This window comes from Sebastes fasciatus, chromosome 13, assembly GCF_043250625.1.
Source record: "Sebastes fasciatus isolate fSebFas1 chromosome 13, fSebFas1.pri, whole genome shotgun sequence".
Taxonomy (NCBI): domain Eukaryota; kingdom Metazoa; phylum Chordata; class Actinopteri; order Perciformes; family Sebastidae; genus Sebastes; species Sebastes fasciatus.
Genome location: NC_133807.1, coordinates 5,013,451 through 5,031,614, shown reverse-complemented (window position 1 = coordinate 5,031,614; position 18,164 = coordinate 5,013,451). Strand labels below are relative to the sequence as shown.

Sequence of the window (18,164 nt, the reverse complement as noted above, 5' to 3'; positions counted from 1 at the left end):
ACAATTGGAAAATAAAGTTTCATTTCTCTGATTTACTGTTTTGTTCTCACCAACGCCGCTCCCTCTCTTCATTCACTTTCTAGCTCGCTCGACCATCGCAGCTCTTTCTCTCCTTCATTGAGCCGAGGAGGAGGAGGGGCCAATTTTGAATGCCGCTTGTTCACAAACATCAACCAACACATAACATACGATACCTTCATCACCGCAAATGTTGAGCACGTAAACCTTAACATAAACTGTTAAAATATGAAACCAGCCACCGGACTGTGCTCTGAAAATGAACACACTTTGTTTTCCCAATTTATTATTTTATTGTCATAGATGTTTTCTTTAATAACATTTGAACACGCTCAAGCACACTGCCAGAACGCCACAAGAAACCAAAAACTGGGTAAAAGCAAAGGGAGACGTGTACACCCAAGATAAACATTTTGGTTTCAACTGGTTAAGTTCTTTCAAACGATTTCTTTTGCAATTTACTTCTGAAAATCATCCTTTTATATTCCAAGCAAAAAATCCCGGTCCACATCTGTTTACAGATATAACTTCCGCCATTTGTCATTGTCATTTATGAAAGCAAGAAAAAATAATCATGTAATGCTGAGTAGACCAGAGTAGGGATGTGGGGAGAGGTGGAGGAAGGGCTAACCCAGAAATGGCATAGCTGAGCTCTCAATATGAGAAAGCTGACTCTTGTGGACTTCATCTTGGTGTGTCAGTTGCTTAAAAACGGGTTCTTTTTCACATGAGTTTTTTTTCTGAAGCTGTTCTTCGGGCACGCAGAAGGGAGGCGTGACGGGGAGGTGCCGTCGCCGCTGACAACTGTGTGGGCGGGCTATGACCGAGCTCCGCCCGTTTCTTCTCTCCAGGACTCTCAGGCAGGTCTGTCCTTCTTCAGTCCCGCTCAGCTACCAGCTTCAGCACCTTACCGATGGCGATGGTCTTACCTGAGAAACACAAAGCAAACAACCATCACATTTCTGTCTCCACCTCACTGAAACTGATGCTCAACTCAATTCAAATCCACCTATCAAATCAAAATCCTGTTGAATTGCTTATTGAATCTTATTGGGTCTACCTTTCAACAGTAACTAAAGACTAGAGTAATTCCAACTCAAAGACACATAATCGCTTTTTGCTGGCCGGGGCGGCAGGAACGTTACAGTCTAGTGACAGCCTAGTAATGTTCACAACATGTAGCTCCAACGTGAAATTGAGATGAGCAGTATTATGTATGAAATATTAATTAAATGTATCCGACACATTCAGTGAACAGCTGCAGCGTCCTGTACTCCACCAGCTCCTGATTCACAACTACGAAGCTGATCAGATTCACATGTTGATCTGATTTCTGTTTCCAACAGGATATCATTTTTTTTATATATATATGTTTTTGTAGGTCTATGGTAGGACGGAGTATTAGGGCCACATTGAGGAAAAATAAATAAATCTGAGATTTCGGCGCAATATTACGAGAATAAAGTCATAACATTATAAAGTAGTAATTTTATGTGTTATTTTCTTTTTTTCTCGTAAAGTTATGACTTTTTTCTCGTTAACTTATGACTTTATTCAAGTAATGTTACGACTTTTTTTCTCATAAAGTTATGACTTCATTCTTGTAATATTACGACTTTTTTTCTCGTTATGACTTTATTCTCCTAATGTTACGACTTTTTTCTCGTTAACTTATGACTTTATTCTAGTAATGTTACGACTTTTTTTTCTCGTTAAGTTATGACTTTATTCTAGTAATGTTACGACTTTTTTTTCTCGTTAAGTTATGACTTTATTCTAGTAATGTTACGTCTTTTTTTCTCGTTAAGTTATGACTTTGGCCCTCACTGCATTAGACTTATATACAATATACTTAGACTATAAGCTGTGTTACCTTCATCACAATGCTCAAATGTTTTGCGGCTCCAGATTTTTTTTTTCTGCCTAAAAAGGCTCTTCTGACAGTAAAGGTTGCTGACCCCTGCACTAAGGGGTGCCACAAATACGAAAAGTTTATATCTCGCAAACGTCAAAGTATTTGTCAATATACCTGAAACCAGCAGAATGATGAGTGATTTTTTTTCCAGAGTTTTATCACCAACATTTTGACTTTTGTAAGCATTTTAAGTTTAAACACACAATAATGCCCAGTGTTACACGTGTGATTGTCTCAAGTTGTAAGAAGGGGTGTGGAAAAAACATGTTTCCCAGTGGCCTGGTCAGTAAGTCACCTTCTCTGGGAACACAAAGGTCTAGGTCCTAACCTGCCAATAGTGTAGCAACTCATTAGGGGTGTCACGATTCTCCAAATCCACGATTCGATTTGACTTTCGATTTTAAGGCTGCGATTCGATTTAAACATGTCATTGTTAGAATATGGAGTCTTGATTCGTAAAGATCAACAGATCATTGGTTTTACGCCCTGACAACTGTAATTTACACTTTTACGTTAGGTGGAGAGGACCCTCAGATGTGACTTTGAGGTACGTCTACCTCCGCACACAGAGGGATGAAGAGAAGAGAGGAGACGCTGAGCGTTGTTGGTGATCTCTCTGGAAGAGCACCAGATGAACATGTTTAACCAGCAGCGAGGACCTGTAAAGCTCATGGTGGACCTCAAACTTTAGTGTCTCTACCTTCGTCCCGTAAGGTAAACCGTCCCATCTGAGGAAAGTCTTTAAAGGTCTCGAGGCAAATGGTCCCTGCTGTGCGCAGACGAGCGATGCAGACCTGGTCCTGTTTGACGAATCGTGGTCTCGTCTTACTCTTGTCTCCCGTCTTCTTGTCTACCATACAGATTAAGGCCTGCGGATGGAAGTAACAGAACATCAGCAGGTATAATACACTCATTCATCTAAAAACATCCAACTGTGACAATAACAACAAGCATCACGCTGCATTTGTTCCAATGTCACTACCCCCCCCCCCCCCTTCAACACATCATTATTCCAATCACTGATTGGGCCTCATGTTAACAGGGCAACAGTTACGTCAGCATTAGGTAACTTACTGTAATTTGCACTTCTTCAATGCAGGTGTGAATGTGAAGGACTGCGTTGTAACCTGGACAGATGATGGATTTGTGTTCAATAATGACGATCTGTGAGGAAAAGAGTCAGAGTGGTTATGAGAAGGCACATCCACAAACAGCAAACATTGATTAACTTTAATGGACACTCCCACTCAATGCACCAGCTCATTCCTCCCACTACACCACTGGCTGCAGAGCAGTTCCACTGGTGCAGTTTGCTCAAACCGCCACCGACAACACACACGCAATCTGTCGGAAAACTCGCTGAAGTTACGCTGCGCTGACAGACTGTATGTGTGTGACTACGGGGAGCACGAAGCTACCAGCAGAGCTACAGATGCTAACGTAGCACAAACACACACGCACTGTTTGTCGGCCAATCGCTATCGTTAATCCGGGCAGACAGAGTGTCGTTACGCCGGGCAGACACACAGCTGACAACCTGCTAAACTAAATTAATGTGGGGTGGAGACTTTTACTGGGAAAGTGTCAGCATGTCTGCGACACTACTAGAACATTTTTCAAAATTAGCATCCCTAGTTTAGATTGTTTTCATTTTATGCATGCCGTCAATACATTAGTCTACTTATTCACTCCCTGGAGCTGGTTTAAGGATTCAATACGTGGAGGCTGTGTAAAATTATTGCTAGTTAGGACCACATCGAAATCCAGTGCATGTAAACAGTCAACTTTGGCTCTGGTATTGTAGCATGGAGCTGCTCGAGTGATACTGACCTGGGCGTCGAATGTGCGCCCCGAGTGGCAGAGGTTCTCGGCGTTACACAGGATAAAGCCAGGCAGGATCTCCTCCTCCTCGATGCCCTTGAGCCGCAGCTTGAGGTTTTCCCCTGGCGAGGCATCGTCTGTCTCCACGTCGTCTGACAGGAGACTCAACACCTCCACCGTATGCTGCACGAGAACAGGTAGACAAAACATGGAATAAGTTCAGGAGAGAGACAGGGTGGGGGGGTGATATAGGAGTGTTTGACGGTGTAAAAGCAGAAACAAAACCAACTAAAGTTGGAGCAGTAGTTAAAGAAATAATCAGCTACTTCTAGTGGAAAGATTTGGTTTTCTTGTGCCGTTTAAAAATGAGGGCAAACTTGATGTTTCAACTAAATGTTAGTTGACTATAGTTGGCAGTAATTACACTGACAGTTGTATAGGGCTGCCCCCTGAGAGTCGATGAGCTGAATCATAGTCGGCGAACCCTCATTCTTCAAGTTGAGCTGTTTTTTTTAAGAGGCTAGATCTATGAAGAACTTGGTGCTCTTGTAAACAATTTTGTGCTCTGTTAAATAATTGTATCATAAACATATTGGTTGTATATAGATATGAATTGTGATGACGTAGCAAAAAAAGTCACACCCACAACGCGTGGCTAACGAAACGGGGTCAGTGTTTCAAGACGGGTCAGGTGGGTTGCCGACACTGAGGACAGTCCGTCCGCCACAGTTGACAGTCGCAACAGTCGCAGGGGCCCGTCCCTCCCCACTGGAGGAGACAGCGAGCATTTAAGTCTACGGCCCCGGGAAACAGCGAGGGGGTGCTGTAGAGCTTCCCCCGCCGGGGCTTTTCCGAGCTGACCTACCGCATACGGTCGCGGCACACACGGAGGGCCAGTCAGCACCGGGGGAGAGGATCCTCTCACGCAGAGCGGCCGTCCCTGACCCGCCAAGCTGAATCCCCCGGGCAGACTGCACGGACCCCGCCCGTTGAAAAAGTGTCAAAGTTCATTATGAAACTGTGGCAGAGCGCATTTGACCAGGTTAACGTGCTCGAAATCATCACTGAATGTCAGGCCGATGGATTTTCTGATTGCCGGATAGTCTTCGGGTACAGCTCTATAGTTTTATTGATTTTTTTTCAGGACTCCTGCCAATGATTGGTTCAGTATATTCATCACATCTCTTCAATACTTCAGCCATGAGGAACATGAAGTATTCCAGCAGACTGACTTAATGACAAAAATGATGCATGACAAAACATATGTATTCTAAAAAATAGGCTGCTATTGAGAGGCATTTGGATTCTTGCATTTAGAATATTACAACAAAAAGCACCCCAAAAAAAACAGTTTTCACTCTCTAATCTTTCTTGGTTCCAGCTGAAGGAAAGGAAAAGGCTTGTGGGATATCTTACCCTGTTTGGCATCATGACCAGCTGCTGTGCTTTAAAGAGGCAGCCCGACTCCAGTTTGCCCAGAATCACAGTGCCCATGTCCTGATGAGACAGACAGATGAAGTGAGTGTTAGAGAGCAGGTGAGAGAGGAAGCAAAGGCAGGAAATGTGTCATTTCCTGTAGAGCTCAGCCTCCAGGAAAAATTCAACTGATGGGTTCAGTGTATGCGAAGTGACTTAGCTTCATGTCGGAGACCGACAAGTCAAGAAATGACTACAGTCAATGACACATAAACTGAGCTGTTCACAGCGTGGATGCAAAAGGAAGTGTGTCAGTTCAGAGAGCAGACGTTGTACAAACTTAAGATGTGATAAATTGTTGGATAAGAGCACTGTCCATCTAAACATTAAACATATACTCCCTCGTAGGAGTGAGAATTAGGTTTGGGTGATGTGTTAAAATTCTCCAACCGACCACCGTCAACCCAACAACCGCCGATTGATGATATATTTGAGCAGGTGTGTGTGTATGTGTGCACTGCTGTAGTTTCAGCTGGGAGATCAGCTGTTAAAGCGGCAGAGCATTGTAAAACACTTCATTCATTCCACGTCTACAGCTCTATGCTTTTTGAATGTACACTTCCACAATATAGCACGTTAAGAAAGCTGAAATGTGTTTGTCGATGCTTGGTGGCACGTAGCTCAACAGCTAACAACCTTTTTATGGGCTTCAATGTAACTGTATGAAATCAAGCAGGGGATTCAAAATCAGACCCTTACCTTGTATTTGTCTACGATGGGCAATCTGACCGGGCCATCAAACGATCTGTGGAAATTTGGCAAACTGTCCAGGTGTGGAATGAATGGTAACCCTCTGAAATGACATTGAATACGGACAGCAGTTAGTAGAGATGAATGAACAGTCTATAGCAGGGGTCAGCAACCTTTACTATCCAAAGAACAACAAAAATCGGTCTGGAGCCGCAAAACATTTGATCATTGTGATGAAGGTAACAGTTTATAGTCTAAGTATATAGTATATAAGTCTAATGCAGTGAGGGCCAAAGTGCAAATGTACTACGGAGAATTAGGGCCACATTGAGGGGGAAAAAAAATCTGAGATTTCCAGAATAAAGTCATAACTTTGAGAAAAAAAGTCGTAACATTATGAGAATAAAGTCATGCCTTTACGAGGAAAAAAGTTTTAATATTACAAGATAAAGTCATAACTTTACGAGAAAAAAGAAAACACGTAAAATTACTACTTTATAATATTACGACTTTATTCTCATAATACGACCTATTTCTCTTAAATTTATGACTTTATTCTCATATTCCGACTTTTTTCTCGTAAACATTTGACTTTATTCTCGAAATCTCTGATTGATTTTTTTCCCCTCAATGTGGCCCTAATACTCGTACCGTCGTACTATAGACCTACAACAATGATAAATAAAAATGAAAATGTACACAAAAAACAGTTATTCATTTCCATTTGTAAAGATCCACAGGGAGCCACTGGAGAGGTGCTAAAGACTCAGGTTGCAGATCGTTGGTCTATACAGTACCCGTACTGACAGTAAAGAGGTGATGAGAAGAAGCTGAAGGACTTACGTATACCAGTCGCACATGTCGGTGGGCTCCTTCAGGTTGGCTCCCGTCAGTCCGGAGCACGGCATGAAGTGAATGTCTTTCTTCGGGTTGAAGCCCACCTTCTTCAAAAATGGCACTAGTTTCTCCTTGCACTCTTCATACCTGAGGGTTCAACGGCAGGAGGGACGTCAACATCTTCAAATGATTGAATACAAATATGGCAGCAGCCATTTCATATGTATGTAGAGGACATGTAGTGAATAAATAACACAGATCCTAGGTGACTGTGTTAACACTGGCCACTTGCATACATTAGGGGGGCAAAATATTAGAGCACCTCAATATAATGCAGTTCAATAACACCGCCACCACCGATAGCCATACATTATATGAATATAATAACTATCAGGGCTTTTTTTCAGCACTTTTGGCCACGCCGAGTCAAACCATGCTGCGCTGATTTGCGCTTCCATTACCAGTTTTTTCTTATTATTATTTCAGCTGTATAGGAGGCGTGTTAATTTGCTGCTGATGAAAACCATTTCCTGATTTTGCTGCTTCATAATAAAATGACGGTGCAACAGAGCTATGAGTAAGGAAACGTAACTAACTAACTAAAGTCTGCTAGCCGCTAGGCTAATTCATGCAGTGTAAAATGCCAAAGGCATGCAGCAAATGCCCTGAGTATCATAGCAACAGGGACGGCCCACATTTCCCATCATGCCTGCTTAGTCCCGAGTGCTGGACTGAGTAGTTTCAGTTTGCTGTGTCATGTTCCAAAATGCAAATGTTACCTTTGTTAGTGTTTGCATTGTGATGTGTCTGTTCCGAACATGGAGAAAAGTATTGACCATCCTGCTTTTGATTTCGATGGTCGAGATCAGAAGCTTATTTCGATCAAATCGTGACACCCCTAAATGTTAGTCTGATGTTCAACTTTTGAAACGGATTAGTTTTTAGAGGCTCCTGTGTTGAAACTTCCACTTATTAAGAACACAGATCCATCACTACCTTTCCTTTCATCGTGCAGCGCTGCTGTCTCTGTGGTATTTTCCCTGTCTCAAAAACTCTCTAATCCCCTACTCTAATTCTAACGAGAATTACCGCCTCGTGGTTGTATGCTTCCGCCAACCGGTCAAATTGCAGTTTACATCCATGTCTGTGCAAAATGTCGTCACTTCATAATTTTATCCTGTTACATATTTGTGTGAAATTGTCATAACTAGCTTACTATGACTTCTTGAGTTATGGCCAAAATATGTTATATCCATGTACCCACCTCTCCAGGCTCCAGTTGACTGTAGGATCGTCCATTTTATTCACCAGAACTATCAGGTGCCTGACGCCAGCTGTTTTGGCCAACATGGCATGCTCCCGCGTCTGTCCACCCTTCTCAAAACCAGTTTCAAACTCGCCTTTCCTGGCAGAGATCACCTGATGGTCAACACATTCATTTAGTCAGTGGTTTTGCATACGTGCTACGAAAACACAAGTTGTTTTTTTAAAAAGGTCCTAGCTGTAGCTAACTAACATGTCACAAAAATAATCATATCTGAATAAAAGTATAAAGATGTTGCAGGTTACATGAAGAAACTTGTTTGTGGCCATCTGGTTTAATACTTCTAGAATAAATGGAGGAAGATCAACAAACAAAAAGTGCTTTTCATTTTCCTTTTTGATCGCAGGAATCTTTTTAGATACTCAGGTACTTTATCAAGAAAGGTCCAACTGCAGGCAGAGGCGATGGGAAGAGAGTAAGGTCTCCACACGTGAGGTTTGTCAATTTTGTTAGCTGCCTATTCACGTTTCTCTGCTCAAGACTTTAAGTCGTGTGAAAGTTGTTTTTGATTTTGATCAACCTGCTTCCAGTTTTTGGTTCTTGGGCTGTAGTTACTGCACTGAAAAAAGTTGATACCCCCAGTGTCCTGACAAGTGTAAAGGAGGGGCTAAATGTGGCTGACTGGTCAAACAGCCTTAAAGGACATCAAATCCGAACATTACAATTTTGGTCAAAGTACGCATGTTTAGCGTCAAAATGCTATTTTCCCCAAGCCATTCTAAAAACATTTTTTCAAGCGACAAGATGCAGGTTTCTACATGATGACGCTGCTACATGTACAATACATACATCCTTATAGTCAGTGTATTAATGTAACATACAGCGACTTAGATGGCGGTCGGCGTGCTCCCAGTTTGGAGAAGCAGACAGGAGTACCGGCAGGAAGCTAAGCTAATGTACTGCTGTGGACGCCACGTTAGTTCAGACCTGAAAGTAACACAATAACACAAAACAAACTAACCGATAGATGCAGCAACTCCCGTGTTCTGAGAGGGAAAATTACCGCTTTCGTAAGTCTGGTGGCTTTGAACAGCGATACAACGGCTTCAGTTCCCCTTCGGAGAGAGTGGTCTGATGGTGAGGTAAAGCTGTGAAAATATTCTAAATATAGCGTAAACTTAAACTAATATTGATTTATTGATTTATTTATTTTTTATTTTTTTTTAGGTAGGCCTCCAGCCAGTTACCAAATTTGAAATATGTAACTACGAGCCCTTTCCGACTGGGAACTGAAGCCGTTATATCACTCTTCAAAGCCACCAGACTCCATTCACAAAATCAGCAATTGTACCTCGCAGATCACGGGAGTAACCTCACTTCAAAAAATCCAAACTAACCCTTTCAGTTCTGTCCAAACTTAGCACAACTAATTTTCACTCAGCTAGTGCTAGCATTCACATTATTTATAACCCTATTGACTAGCTTACTTTGGTAACCTACTTCTGAGAGGGTGTTCCATTTTCCATTCGGAAAAAAACGCAATGCAACACAAATGTACCCACCCTTTAAGATGTGCAGCCTTCATGCAAACTGTAAACTGAACTACCGACACCTGGTTGTTGCTAGTATCAGTTTCAGGACGGGTCCATCTGCGTTCCGTTTTTTTCCACATGGAAACACCCATTCAGCCGTTGTAAAGAGCAGTGACGTAGGTTACCAAAGTAAGCTAATTGAAGCTAATCAAGCAGCAGAACAATTTATATGTAAATACAATATCAGTTTAAGAGGACAGTCTATTTAGAATATGTTCACAGCTTTAGCTTGCCGTCAGGCAGCTCTTTCTGACGAGGAACTGGAGCCGTTATATGGTTATCTTCAAAGCTACTAGACCAGACTACATTCACAAAAGCAGTACTTTTACCTCTCGGGAACACGGGAGTTGCTGGTCTACCGCTGCATCTATCGGTTAGTTAATTTGTGTTATATTGTGACTTTCGGATCCAAACTAACATCCACAGCAGTACATTGCTTAGCTTCCATGCCGGTACTCCCGTCTGCTGAGCACGCTGACCGCAGACACCAGACAGGGATGCAAACTCATCAGGGGTGAAAAGGGTGACAAACATGCGAAAAACCCTAGGGAGGTCAAGGGGCATGCCCCTCCCCGGGAAGATCTTTAAAATGTGGATTTACAGTAGATTTTACATGATGGAGAGGAAAAACTCCCCAAGAATTAAACGTTATCTCACTGCTACAAAAAGAATGAGTTCAGGGCTGCACAGTGATGCAGTGGTTAGCACTGTCACCTCACAGCAAGGTTGAAACCTGGCTTGGGGCCCTTCTGTGTGGAGTTAGTGTGCTCTCCCCGTGTTAGCGTGGGTTTTCTCCGGGTACTCCGGTTTCCTCCCACAGTCCAAAGACATGCAGGTTAATTGTTGACTCTGAATGTCCAGTAGGTGTGAATGTGAGCGTGAATGGTTGTCTCTGTGTCAGCCCTGTGATTGATAGTCTGGCGACCTGTACAGGGTGTACCCCGCCTTCACCCAATGTTAGCTAATAGGATAAGCAGCTACAAATAATGGATGGATGGATGGACATCAGTCCAGGGCACCTAGTTTCTGAACTCACCAGAACAGCCAAGTCTGCTTGTGATGCGCCTCCGATCATGTTGGGCACAAAGCTTTTGTGGCCTGGAGCGTCTAAGATGGTAAAGTGCTTTTTCTCTGTCTCGAAATATGCTCGGCCCACCTCCACCGTCTTGCCTTTGTCCCTCTCCTCTTGGTTGGTGTCTAAAGCCCAAGACAGATACCTGGGAAACAGAAAAAAGAAATCTGAGATGGTTTCTAAGGGTTGGCATATAGACCAATGCCAATATATCTATAATATCTACCCTGATGATCTAAGCTAATATCGCTGGATACAGAGCCACACATTGTTCCTAACCGTATCAACTAAATTTAAAAAAATCTAAATGAAGAGTCAAATCTCACAGCTATATCCAGTTGGTTATCACATTTTAATCAGTCAGCATAGAGCATCTTTCCATGATCTACATTCAATAAGAGAGCTATCCAGTTAGTCGAGGCACAGCAGCCCACTCACCAGGTTTCTCGATTCTTTTCCTTGGCTTCTCTCTCGTACTTCTCTAAGGTTCTCTTGTCTACCATGCCTGTTAGATACCTGTTGGAGAGGAGGGGAACAACATGTCAAAGGCCTGATATAGTGTGAATGCAATTTCACTCATTATAAGGAATGGCGGGAGACTGATACTCACATGATTTGTCCGCCAATGGTGGACTTGCCAGCATCTAGAGAAGCAGCACGCAGAGTGGGTTTAGATTAGACAAAAACTGTGACATTACATATGTTGAGCTTTAAGGTCTTTTCACACAAAGGAGCTCGCCTCGCGCACACGCCCACCCACCAGAGTTGAATTGGCTTTAACTTTTTTTTATACGCATCGCGCCGCTGCAAATCCAATGATTGAGAAACTGATCCCTGCCGTTTGTATGTTCCCTGAAATATACTGTTTTCGGGACATAAACAGGAGGGCTTTTGCATGGCTGAGCATTGGCAAGACTGAATGTATCAGGTAACCTTACATATAGTTTTAACGAAAATGCTAATTTAGCTAACTTTAGCTATCAACAATAACAGTCTGGGGTTGGCATCAAAGACTAGCATTGCCACGTGTCAACAGATCGTGCTGTGATTAGGGATATATGACACGCCACACGGTTGAACCGGCAGGAAGACATACAGTAACGTTAGTGCGCAGAAGCTGTTTCCACGGTTATTTACTCGCGGATCGCTTGTCTGCCTGTCTATTCGCATGACTATTCGCATGACGACCGCAGTCAGACCCCGCAGATCCCAGCGAGTATGCAGGCGGAGTGTCACTCCCCCGTCTGAAAAGACCTTTATTCTGCGCGACCAGATGAGCAGGGAGTTCCTGAACGTTTTCAGTTGTCAGCCAGGAAAAAAATACATAGTCTATATGATGAATGATAACAGGCCATAATGACTGCACTCAGAACTTGTTAGTGGTACGTCACTGATGACACAGTGTGAAGGTGTGAGTGTAATCTGCCAGCTGGTGACAGACAGTGCCTGCACACTAGACAGCTGTGTAAACAAATAAGGGACATGGAACATAAACGTGACAGCTGGAATAAGAGTTGAGCCGGACTGGCATCAGTACATCGATTTACCCCACCTACACACAAGGCTAAACAGCAATCTACTAAAAGGCCTACAATAGAGGTGTAGGTGTATGCACTGACCTACGTGTCCGATGAACACGACATTGATGTGTTCCTTCTTGGGGGCATCTGGCTGTGGAGGTGGGACCTTGGGCGCCGGCATTTCCTCCTCCTCCTCCATCTCCGGAGTGGTCTCCTCCGTCGTCGCTGCCTCCGATGGTCCCCGGTCCCCATAAGACCCGCCTCCCGGCTCCTCCTCATTTGGCTCGGCTTCTTTCTGGTCCCACGGCTCCTCTGCGGTCATCTCCGTGTCGCCGTTTTCCACTGGAGCTGCACAGCCACAAACACCGTCCACATCATTCATGGCCTTTTCCCTTTGTTTTGACAAGCTACTTAAAAACTACTCAACTGGGTGAAATATAGACAAAGCTCATTGTTTTCACTTTTTAATTCACCAAAGAAGTCTTTTCAGTATTCATTCTGAGCATTAAAAACAGAGGTGGATATCAATAATCAGAAGCATATGAGTTTCCAACAGGCTTTTCTTTACTTTCTGTGACTGGAAACATGTTCTAGGCTGTTTTTTTCCACAAAAAACCTTGTTTACTGTAAACTGCAATGATCAGTGTCTTGTCACAAAAGGAAAGACAAGAAGCAAAGGGTGTTTTTTCAGTGACAATCAGTACAAAACGTTACCCCTACATAAACCTGAGGAATAAAGGAAAAAACAATCTTAATTCGTGGTTACTGTGCAGTAGGGCTGCCGCGATTAATCGGCGTAATTGATGCCGTTTAGTGTCATCACGATATCAAAATTATGACGTCAATACGACGCCCTGCCTAAATATCTCGAGACTAATACTGAAAAAACCTAAAACATCAGAAAAAGTAATGGAATAATAGATGACAGAACATGGAGCTTACATTCTTTTATTTATTAAAATTGTTAAAATGTATTTGCCTGACATTTAAACAAAGTTTCAATGTTAAAGCTTCAGTAGGCAGTATATTTTTGGCATCATTGGGCAAAAATTCCATAATAAGCTTTCAGCATATTGTAATTCAAGTGTTCTGAGAGAAAACTAGACTTCTGCACCTCCTCATGGCTCCGTTTTCAGGCTTTAAAAAATCGAGCCCGTGACGGGAGACTTACAGTGTTTCTAGTAAGCTAGTCAATAAGGTTATGAATAATGTGAACGCTAGCAGAAGCTGAGTGAAAATTAGTTGTGCCAAGTTTGGACAGAACTGAAAGGGTTAGTGTTTCGGAGCATATTGCAACGAACAATGCGTTGAGCATAAACGCCTCTGTGAATGCTTGTAGTGAGCACGCCATCTACAGAGGCCCGCGCCCCGGTGTCTCGCGCGAGTATAAACAAAGCTTCAGTCCCCATAGTAGCCATTTCATATAGTGAGACCATTTTTAGAAACTTGACGTCCCTTTATAAAATGACCTGTGGTGACCTCTAGGATAATCACAGCCTCATGAAACTTTACAGCCACAAACTACAGACCTAGAGCATTCAGAGGATGGATGGCTTTCCTAGCTAGATTGACAATAAGGGGGTTTCAGAGCAGTTCCAGAAAAGAAATGCGCGCCATCTAATCACCGAAAAACCGGAAACCCTGCTTAAGTCCATGGCCCCAGGACGCAGCGAGGTCTGGGTGAGGGGTGCTGTAAAGCTCACAGCAAGACAAACTAGAGCCGGTTGCACCGACGCAGAGGAAATGCACAACAGCAAGATGCCCGAGACAAAACAAAAAACAAACTGATGCTAATCTACAACAAAACTCACTATTCAGTTAGTTTGTGGTCAAACACTGTACAACATTTTTTATCTGCAAAAAAACACCCTGTGGCAGGTGTAGATAGAGTCAATACTGCTGAAAGGAATGGAGCTTTCAGGCAAACTGAACTTCTGTAATTGAGTCCGCCCCGTTTACAGTCTCCCTCCCTGCAGGGCTAGAGGGCGCAAATAGCACTTAAGTCCACGACCCCGGGAAGTGGAGAAGTCTGGGCAAAAAAAAAAAACACACCCAATTGTTTATCGCAATTATTTCTGGGACAATATATCGTCCAACAAAAGTAGTTATCGTTACAGGCCTAAATAACATTTAATCAGTTCACAGCTCAACTGACTTTGAATGGTGGATTCACTGCAAGCTAGGAATGTGACGGTGAGGAAACTTTCCCACTGGTTAATAAACTTGTGACAACAACGGTGTTACCGATTACACCGGACATTTTACAAGAAAAGATGACGGTCGATACGTGTAGCGCGCTTACTTTGTTCTTTACCGTCGGGTTGCTGTGTGTCTGGCTTCTCCGGCCGCAGGTTTCCACCCTGCGCCGCTCTGCAGCGCACACCGGCTGTAACCACTCCTTCCGGAAATATTGCCAAATAGGCGCTTTTGCTTTTCGCTTTTCGCTTTTCGCTTCACACCGTCTTGTCTGTCAACTCCCTCTAGTCCCGTGTGTGAAATATGACACCTGCTACTCTGAGCTGAGACTCCGTCGTACGACTTTTTATTGATAACACGCCGCTGATACGCCAAAATGAACTAAATGGGTTTTATTTCTGTAAATAAAGCAAAACAACAGTGGGGGCCACGGGTACGTAATGTAATCGGTGTGTGCCAGACCACCATGTAAAACCGGTAACACCGACCAACGCGACAGGCCTATTGCAAGCTTCCCTAAAATGTTCCTGTGCATTTTGTAGCATTATCTCGCACTGAAATATGTCTGTTTAAAGCGATAATGAAACAGAGTCCCAGCAAATGTGACAGAGCTAGATTCAGACAGCCTGAGACAAAACAAAAGACAAACTGATGCTAATCTACAACAAAACTCACTATTCAGTTAGTTTGTGGTCAAACACTGTAAACTCAATTTTTAATCTGCAAAAAAAACACCCTGTGGCAGGTGAAGATACATAGAGTTAATACTGAAAGGGGGGAATGAAGCTTTCAGGCAAACTGGACTTCTGTAATTGGGTCTCAAAAACTCATAATGCAAGAGCCACTATAGGCTTTGTTAATCCAGTCCGTTCAGTGTGGATCTGCACATGTCAGGACAATAAGGCGGGCAGTAACAGCATCTATGTGACACAAGGCACAGAGGGACTCTTAACACTTAAACACAGACTCCATACATACCAACACTTTCTGACATCTCCATGGTGCATATCTTTTCAACAGCAACTGAAAGAGAAACAATGGTCACGTTAATGTTTAAGTTAATTTGAAAGGAGCCTGACCCGTTCTTCTAGCCATAGGCTCAATTCAGTAAGAAGAAAGGTGTGGAAATTTGAGGAATTTCTAAACTGACTGTGGCCAACAGAAAACAAGTGTATTTCCTATGTTCCATAAACAGGTTTCAGTACGCCTTCAGAGGCCAACTTTTATCAAGGCCAGAGAAAAACACAAGAATCTGTTAAATATGGAGGATAGGCTTGGGTGGTATTAGAGTATACCGGGGTATTTACAAATTCCGGCGGTATCATAAATACAGACGCCGCGCTTTCTAGGATGCTGTATTTGATGTGACGTATTGTAGTGCACAGTACGCACCACCAGAGGTCAGTCTCCACTGGTGGAACTGGCAGCTGAGCTCAGAAAGATGGCGACTACTAGTGGTGGGGATGACGTTACAGGACTTAGAAGTATTCTGGGTTTAGTCTTCTTCAAACTATAAAAGCAGATTATAACCACATGATTTTATTCAACTGCCAGTCTGCCACCACCAACCGCATATCATCTCCATTCAGCCCACTCTTGCGTCGGCCCGCTGTGTGCCTAACATTAGAGTCGAGTGCGCGGTCGTGTAAAGCGAGCGAGAGAGCGCATGTGACAGACCGGTGAATACGAAGTTAGCAGTAACGTTATCGCTGAGAAGGTAGCACAGTGCAGTTTAAGTGAAAGTAAACTCAGACTCACTTAAAAGCGAGATAGGGAGCATTTGCCTCTGCCTGGTTCTCAACATGCTTTGAAAACTATGGCAACACTGCTGACAGAGCCAACAGTGTTAACCTGGGGGGGAGGGTGAACCGGAGGGCAGGTGCTATGCTTCCCTAACAACGCCATTGGTGGGGACAGCGTTATCAGCTGTAACCACTGTATGAGAGCAGAGGCCACGAGCTAACATGCATGAACATGCACTAAAAGCATGCACGGCCAGCCCGTTATGTCATCAAAGCAGATAGAAGCTCAGAATGACAACACACGCGCACACACAGAGGCAGAGCGACTTCATTCTCTGCTCAGGTAGACATTACTCTTCTATATCTTTACATAGACAATAAGTAGAGAACCTTTAAGGTGGGCTGGCCATTAAGGTGGACCAGCTATAATTATAATTTCAGTGATAAAGTGACATATACCGTACACCCCGGTGAAATGTCAGGAAGATATGGAAAAAACAGATACCGCCCAAGCCCAATGGAGGACTTTAACAGTTTTTTCATGTCAAGCACAGTGACTGTAAACTATTTATTAAGTTATGTGGAACATGCCAACGTAAAAAACTAACTAAATGTTTTCCTATGCCATGTTATTAAAACATCCAGCCTCGTCCAGGTGTTTAGTCTGCCTTCCTTCAGGCGGTTTTTTTTCCAATGACACATTTTTTGCTCCACTCCTGAGCAGCAGCAGGGTGACACAGAACATCCACGTCACACCAAACATTCACTTCTCAATGACGAGCTCAGCTCTGATCATCAGGAGGTGAAGTTGAGGGAATGTTTCACAAAGACAACGTGAATGTTTGCCACTAACACCTCTTGCTTGGTTCCATTTACTGTTGAAAATAAACCATTACTGAGCTAAAACACAACTGAGCGACACGGGCACGCTCAGTTGTGAAACCACACCAAGCTAACCAACATGCTAACATGCTAACTAGCACCGGTGAGTTGTACCGAGCTAATGCCGGCTGGGCTGATGTGACTTAAGTTATGACAGTTACCAACACGCTACAACACCACTCTCCTGTTCAACTCATGAGTAGCATTAACACGTTTGGTAGGTTGTAGTCAAAGTTAAAGTGTCATATCATCTAAATTACTGTGACACCAAACAGCCCAGCGGCTAACGTTAGCTAGCTTGTGAACGCGTGTCTGTTCAGTTGCTCTAGTGAGCTAGCAGGCTCCGGTTAGCAACATGCTAACTGCTAGCTAAAGTAGCCCCACCAACGTGACTATGAACTTACCGACGGACTCGAGGTTTTCCGAGGGCGCTTTCACGGTGAAACACGGAACAAACTCGGCCGCATTCACGTTGGGCACAAAGGGCTTCGCGTTCACATTGAGGGCGTTTAACGCCGAGTCAAGTTGTCCGTCGATCGTGGCCTCCACATCGTCCTCTTGTTCCCAGGAATCAGGGGCAGTGTCTCTCGGGTCCATCGTGGGTCTTCTTGGGTTTTATCACCGCTGCTTTAGATATTTCAGCTACGCAGTTCTTAGTCTACGTTTAAGTGTCCACCACCAAAAACCCCGATGTTAAGGTCGTCGTCGTCCCTTCGGAGTGATTGAGAGCGTCCCAGCTCGGAAGTTTTACGGTAAAGTCCCCGGTTCAGGTGAAGTGAAGCAGCCGGTTTCTAACGGTGAGACGTTAAAAGAGGATACTCGACTCAGCACTCCCAGAGACAGTCCGCGTGAGCTGATGCGGCCCCGGCAGTCGACGTGCTTACACGCGGTGACCTCTGGGATATGAAGTCTTATTCAGAAACGGAAAACGTTTGCGTTGAAAGACTACTCAGGGCAAGAAAACTACATTCCCCAAAAGAGCAGTAATAGTCCGTTTACGTCAGTAGTTTCTGAGTTTTCGGAAACAGCAGATTCGATTCGTTTTGTTGAAGCAAATAGAGAATAGTTCATGTTTTTTTTTTTTTACATTTATCCTTTGATAATGCAATATATTGTTATTAATTGTTTTGTATTTGTTT

At 43.5% G+C, this 18,164-nt stretch overlaps 1 protein-coding gene across 1 annotated transcript; it reads right to left on the bottom strand.

The window, feature by feature from the left end:
- Positions 1-287: 287 nt before the first annotated feature.
- Positions 288-17,907, bottom strand: gspt1l (G1 to S phase transition 1, like). The gene is made up of 14 exons (XM_074655039.1): positions 17,430-17,907; positions 15,380-15,424; positions 12,305-12,553; positions 11,296-11,329; positions 11,124-11,201; positions 10,650-10,830; positions 8,022-8,176; positions 6,764-6,904; positions 5,930-6,023; positions 5,171-5,251; positions 3,764-3,937; positions 3,008-3,097; positions 2,634-2,802; positions 288-947 (listed from the first exon to the last, which is right to left on the bottom strand). Exons 1-14 carry the CDS (start codon positions 17,620-17,622, stop codon positions 895-897), a joined length of 1,737 nt encoding a protein of 578 aa, XP_074511140.1. The 5' UTR covers positions 17,623-17,907; the 3' UTR covers positions 288-894.
- Between the last annotated feature and the right edge of the window lie 257 nt (positions 17,908-18,164).

Excerpts from the sequence above, each read along its gene's own strand:
- gspt1l (XM_074655039.1), bottom strand. The coding sequence starts at position 17,622 with ATGGACCCGAGAGACACTGCCCCTGATTCCTGGGAACAAGAGGACGAT. Across the intron at positions 6,024-6,763 it reads GACATGTGCGACTGGTATAC|AGGGTTACCATTCATTCCAC; the intron begins GTAAGTCCTTCA and ends ATGTCATTTCAG. Across the intron at positions 3,098-3,763 it reads GGCGCACATTCGACGCCCAG|ATCGTCATTATTGAACACAA; the intron begins GTCAGTATCACT and ends TTTTCCTCACAG.